The 6,056-nt window shown below is 57.7% G+C and overlaps 1 protein-coding gene across 1 annotated transcript in view; it reads right to left on the reverse strand.

The window, feature by feature from the left end:
- LOC118011053 (fer-1-like protein 4) overlaps positions 1-6,056 on the reverse strand; it is a 33,058-nt gene extending 27,002 nt beyond the window's left edge. The window contains 19 exon segments of the mRNA XM_035005626.1: positions 1-214; positions 217-237; positions 867-1,054; positions 1,098-1,257; positions 1,260-1,278; positions 1,403-1,566; positions 1,802-1,886; positions 1,967-2,029; positions 2,284-2,415; positions 2,535-2,595; positions 3,137-3,309; positions 3,563-3,608; positions 3,802-3,893; positions 4,985-5,018; positions 5,020-5,061; positions 5,159-5,247; positions 5,631-5,686; positions 5,763-5,871; positions 5,961-6,056. Of these exon segments, the coding sequence (XP_034861517.1) occupies positions 1-214; positions 217-237; positions 867-1,054; positions 1,098-1,257; positions 1,260-1,278; positions 1,403-1,566; positions 1,802-1,886; positions 1,967-2,029; positions 2,284-2,415; positions 2,535-2,595; positions 3,137-3,309; positions 3,563-3,608; positions 3,802-3,893; positions 4,985-5,018; positions 5,020-5,061; positions 5,159-5,247; positions 5,631-5,686; positions 5,763-5,871; positions 5,961-6,035 (1,823 nt within the window). The 5' untranslated portion in view covers positions 6,036-6,056.

A 6,056-nucleotide genomic window follows, 5' to 3' on the forward strand; every position in this document is an offset into this window, starting at 1 on the left:
ATGGCTTTCTTCTTTTTCATGAGCCGGGACAATCTGGGTCCCTGTGGGGCCTGGGGAGGCTCAGGTTCAGCTCTCCCTTTGGACACTTCCATGGACACGGCCACCAGCAGGAGGCCACGGAACCAAATGCCTTGGCCAAGGCCTTCATTGAGACTTTGAAGACCATCCTGGAGCCCCCCGCTGGGGGGAGATCCACAGAGAGGCACCCATGCCAGGCGAAGGTGGGGTTAAACCCCGCTGTGGGGGACAAGAACAGCGTTTTGGAGGGGAGCATGGGGCAGATAGGTACCAGGTCAGTCTATGCAGCACACCCTTATCTCCTGCAAACCCAAGGAGGCGGGGAGTCGGATTGGGCCTTGGCGGCTCCGAGAGGGAAGTCTGCGAACAGCTGCGGACCGACAGCTACGGACCAAGACCCGAGAGCCACTTCTAAACCAGTCCAGCTCCCAAAGACGCTAGGGACAAAGGAGCTGTGGCTCTGGGGCCGGAGCCAGCGCCGTGGGGGTGGAGTCACGATTGGGCCGGAGCCGCGGGTGATCCCTTGAGGGTCTGGGTAAACCGATGATGTATGTGACTGGGATTGCTCCTGTACGTGTACTTCTGTAGGGAGAGCACAGCTGGCGTGGTGACTGGAGAGGCAGCTGTACTAAGGCTTTTGTCACCAGCGGCAACCCGAGAGCGGGGTTTGTAGTCTGGGGGCAACAGGTGAGGCTCCGAAGGGAGGGGCCGGCCTGGAGCACAGGTTACCGGGGGTGGCCCGAACTCTACGCGGAGCGGGGTCTCCGGGGTGGCGTCTGCCGTCGGGCGCGGGACCCAGGGCAGGCCGGGCCAGGCGGAGGCAGCAGGCGCTGGCTAAATGCGCTCACCCGCGCGGCCCGGGTGTGAGATCTGCCTCAGGTCCAGCACGCGCGTGGCGACGGCCGCATCGACCAGGGGCGCGTCGTCCCTCAGCTGCAGACGGAGTCCGCGCGTCGGCGGCGGGAAGAGCCCCACGAAACTCAGGGGCTCGTTCCACTGGGGCGCCGCCGCCTCGCCGCGCACGGACGTCTCGCCCCGAGGGCCGCCGCGGGACCAGCGCCCGACGGGAGGGACTTACCTGCTGCCCCAGGAAAGACACGCGCACGTAGCGGTCCATGAGGACGCGCTGGGCCTGCAGGGCGCGGGCCGGACTCCGCAGCAGCCCCGGGCGCAGCGCCCGCAGCCCCTCTGCGCGGTCCACGCGCACGCGCAGCCGCGCCCACGGCCTCTGGGCCGGCACCCGCGCGGCAGGAGCAGGTTCTACGCGGGCAGGACGCTGAGGCCGGGGGGTGCCGCCGTCTCGGCCCCTCCCCCTCTCTGCCTCCCGGAGGCCACGCCCGGTCCTCCTTTCCCCCTCCCCCTCCCCACCCGCCCTCGCCCCAGCTCACTTCTCGATGTCCGAACTGTGCCCGGGGCCCGGGGCTGACAGCGGAGGGGGCAGGCCCCCGCGCGCCCGCACGGACAAAGTGACCTTGACGAAGCCTTTGGTCCCGGCACGGGTGTCCCGGGGATCGTGCCGCGGAGCCCATTTCTGGTAGAAGTGGTCATCTGGGGGCGGAGGGGCGAGCCACGGGTCAGGGGAGACCCGCGGGCTGCACGGGGCGGTCGTGGGGCTGCGCTGACCCGGGTTCATGTCCGACTCGGTAAGGAGGAGCGGGAGTGCCTGGAGGTCAGCCTGAGGAAGAGGCTTCTGTCTCCGAAGTTAGTATCTAGGGATCAGGGCCCAGAGGGTCAATTTCCCCTGTCGGTGCAGATGAGTCTAAAGGAGGGGAGGGTTCGGTACCTGGCCGGTCGAAGATAATGCCCAAGTCCATCCTGAAGGTGCCTATCTGGGAGGCCATGAAGGGGAGGGTCTGCGAATGGAAAGCCTGGGGGAAGGTGGGGTTAGTTCTGGAACTTCGGCATCCCCCTTTGTCTGGCGGATACCTCTTATTCCTACCCGCTTCACCGTGATCTCCAGCAGCAAGTCTTGGAGGTGAAGCCGGGTCTCATGAAATTCGAACAAGAAGTACTAGGTTCAAGTGGGGTAACAAGAGAGGTGAGAGAAAGTATATGTGAAGGGTTTACGCCAGCTGGCCCCTGCCTCTTGCAAAGAGAACGCCCCCCTCCCCGTCCTGGCGCCCCTTGGCACCCTTTCCCTCACGGAGCCCCTCTTAACCTCAGGCACTTGCTCAGTTCCACCTAGGCCACGCCCCCTCCGCAGACAGGGTAAATCCTGGGTCCCACCGGTTCTCTCAGGCCCCACTCTTCCTTAGTCGCACGCACCTCATTGTAGAAGGGGCAGTTAGTCCCGCGCTGCGTGGCGGTCACTCGGCGCTGCTCCCCAACACGCACTGCCACGTAGGGGTTAATGTTGACTCCTACCAGCTTCTGGGCCTGGAGCACTGTGACCCCCACCTGAAGGGGGCAGGAGCAAGAGAAAAGGAAGCCATCCCTGCCAAAGTAGGGGGGAAACCCAAGTGTGTGGAGAGTGGGTGGTATTCCCCAAGGGTTCAGGCCCAGAGGGAGAACGGTACCTGGAAGTCCCGAGCTCTGGACACCTGGGAAGGATCCCCTCTGGCCAGGGCCCGAGCTCGGCTGCCTGTGGGAAGGACAAGGTCAGCTCTCACTTCACTTCCTCTCCCGGACCTCCTACACACTCTTGCTCAGCACTACAGATAAGACCTCCTCTCCCTCTGAACTTCTGGATTCTGAGTCCTTTCAGTCTGTCTGGCATCCATCTCAACCATATACCCAGAATTTGACTCATTCCTGGAGCCCTGAGACCATTCATTCATTCAACAGAGATTTGTTGAACACCTACTATGTGCCAACCCTATTCTAGGCCCTGGGACACTGCAGTGAACAAAAGAGACAAAATTCCTTACCCTCATCAAGCTTTCATCCCCTAAGTGGGCTCCAGAAGCCCCAGGTGTGCCAGTGTAACTGTGTGTGCGTGAATGGGGCAGGGGGTATGTCTAGGATAAGTGAGCCTTGGCCCCAGGATATCCACTCCTCACCCACACCTTGGGATCATGTGATTCTGAGTGTGGATGAGCACGGGCCTACATGTATAATAAGCGTGTGAGGTTGACACACTGGTGGGTGTGGGAGCAGGTGTGCAGTGGGAACAAGTTACCTCTTGAGGTGGCTGAACACAACACCAGAAAGCTCCACATCAGGCTCGTCCTCCAGCTCCAGCTCCAGCTCATTGTCTTCATCATCCTGCTGAGCTACGCCTCGAGCTAGCCTGTGGCCCAATGCCACCGCCCGCCTCTCCAGCCAGGCCTCCCCGGGCCTGATAGGAAAGGCCTTCAAGGGACATGTCTGGAACCTGTCACACATCTCTGGGCACCCCTTGACTTCCCTGACCCTAGGACTGATTTCTGACCATTAGACTGACCCCTAACCTGGGACCCCTAATTCCAGAATTGACTCCTGATTCTAGGACTGACTTCTCACCCTAGAATTGATTAAATACTGATCACAGACCCTGGGACTGACCCTGTGCCACTGACTCCTAATCCCAAGACTGACTTGGTGATCCGAGATCATCCCCACATACTTATTCCAGCTCCTAGAAGCCCACATTGGGGATGATCAGTTCTGAGCTGGAAGGAGGATAAATGAAAGGAGTTGAGGGGCTGTGTGTGACCACAGAGCTGCAGCCTGGGCAGCACAGGTCCAAGGGTCACCACATGCAGCAGATCCAGAGAGGAATTAGGTCCCAGTTCTCCCTTCCACGACCTGCCTGGGCTGGGACAATCTGGTCTTGCTTAGATGGCAGGAGGTTGGGGAGGGTACCTGTCCCGGATGGATACTCCAAAATCCTCCTCTGCCCAGGCTCCAGTTGCACCCTCTGGGGGCTGATACTTCAGGTCAAGCTCCACCTGTATCTGAAACCAAACACACAGTGTGCCCCAGCGCCCCTCAAACTGCCTGGGGCTAAAAGAAGTCCAAAGACAATGCCTTTTCCTGGCCTGCATCTGTGATTAGTTTGTGGTTCCTCTCTGGTCATTAATAATATCGACAACTTATTAAGAACTTAGCATGTGCTAGTTACCTCCTGAAGGGGCCAAACACGACTACAGAATTCTCTTGTTGCTCTTGGAAATTCATGACGGTGGGCTTCACTGTTCTGCATGGTCTGGCCCCTGCCAACCTTTCCAGTCCTGTCTCATATGAGGTCTGCTCCTGCCCTGCACCCCAGTTATGCTCTCTCAGAGCACTGGGAGTTAGTTAACTCTTATCATCCTTCCATTCAAAGTTCAACCACTACTTCCTCAGGGAACCCTAGCTGACCCCCAAATAGGTTACATCCCTCTGTTATACACTTTCCCAACCCCCTACCAGCTCTTTTGTAACACCCATCAGTGACAATTTTGCATTTATTCGTGTGAATATTTGTTTAATGTTTGCCTCTCTCTTTAGATATAGAATTCTAAGAGGGCAAATCCTTATCTGGCTGTGCTCACCACTCAATCCTCGTTGCCTGGCACAGCTTACAATCAGAGCTCAACAAACAACAGACTGAAAAGTTCAACATTTCCTATGACTCCACATAATGTAAATGAGGAAACAGCTTAGTGAAACTAAATAACTTGTCCAAGTTCTCAGCTGGGAAATGGTGTATCTGAGATTGGAACCCAGTTCCATTCCTACCAGGTTATATGACCCTCCATGAAACACCAGGAAAATCCAGCCAGGTTCATCTTTCCCTCCCAAAAGAACTTAGTCTGGTCCCAGGCCAGGGAGCAGAACAGAACTTCTCTTCCGCCATTGCCACACCCCTGGTCCTCAGAGCTGAGCCTCGCCCTTAGCCCATGTAGGGGCTAGCCCATGTAGGGGCCACAGTGAAAGGAGTCCTGGCTGGGTGGCCTTGTTACCACTCCTGTCTGGATCTCAGTTTTCCCCTCTGAAAAATGGAACTCTGTCTAGAGGGACTCTCAGGCTTGAGGATGGCAGGCTGAGGACTGGTGGGACTCACCAGGGTCACTCACAGATTCTCATCCACTAGGGCCTCCCGTACTCTGTAGCAGGGAAATCACCAGTGTTCCGAGAGACCTGCGGGTGTGGCAGGGAGCAGAAGAATGACCCAGGGGGATGGCCCCATGCCACGTCCAGCCCTACCTGCATCCTTGGCTCCCCCAGGCCTACTCACCTGGGGCTGAACACATGGCTGCAGTTAACCACCTGCACAGACAGGCACTCCCCAACCAGCGGAGCCCCATAGTGTGGCCAATGGAACAGCTGGGGATAGGAGGAATCTTGTGATACACAACACTGGGCTGACCCTGAACACCAGTCCAGAGCCTATCCTAACCCTGAAACAGGATCCAACCCTCCAAACTTGGAGCTAATTCTATGACTAATGTCCCAAACCTGGAACCAACTCCCCCTTCCCCAACACAAGGTTGACTCCAAACTAGGGCTGATCTGAGGGTAACTACCAGTCAAGAACTAATCCCCCCCAGTCTTGATTCTGACTGGGTCTGGCTTCTCAAGCCTGAGACTGACCCCACTTCCTGAGAGTACAGCTCCCAAAACCCAGGAACATGCCCCCCAACTCATAAAGAGGGACTTGGATGGGGCACAGATCAGCTTCTCCACATCCAGGACCCAACCCCACTCACCTCACCAATATCTGCTTCTTGACCACAGTGAATTCTCCTTGTTTTTTGGGTGAAGCCTGCTCAGAATTGAAATAGTCATTTATCAGTCCCTCCCCACAAAAAAATCACACACACACGCACACACACACACACCACAGACACCCAGCCCAGGGTCCAGTCCCCCAGGGTTCACCCTTAAAGAAAGGTAGAAGATGGGCAGGGAAAGAGGCAGAGAACTGGGTGGGGGGAGGAAGGAGACAGGCTAGAGAGACACCTAGGCACTGGACTGAGGGCCTAGGGAATGGAGAAATGGGAGCCCTCCCAGTTCCAAAATCCTTAGAGCACCCCTACAAAGCTGAGCCTCACTTGTCGGTCATGGGTGCCTGGCATCCCTGTCAGTCGCCACACACATGCAGTCAGAGCCATTGCCCCAGGGCCGCTGGCTCT

This window comes from Mirounga leonina, unplaced genomic scaffold (assembly GCF_011800145.1).
Source record: "Mirounga leonina isolate KUSES-001 unplaced genomic scaffold, KU_Mleo_1.0 Mir_150, whole genome shotgun sequence".
NCBI classification, from domain to species: domain Eukaryota; kingdom Metazoa; phylum Chordata; class Mammalia; order Carnivora; family Phocidae; genus Mirounga; species Mirounga leonina.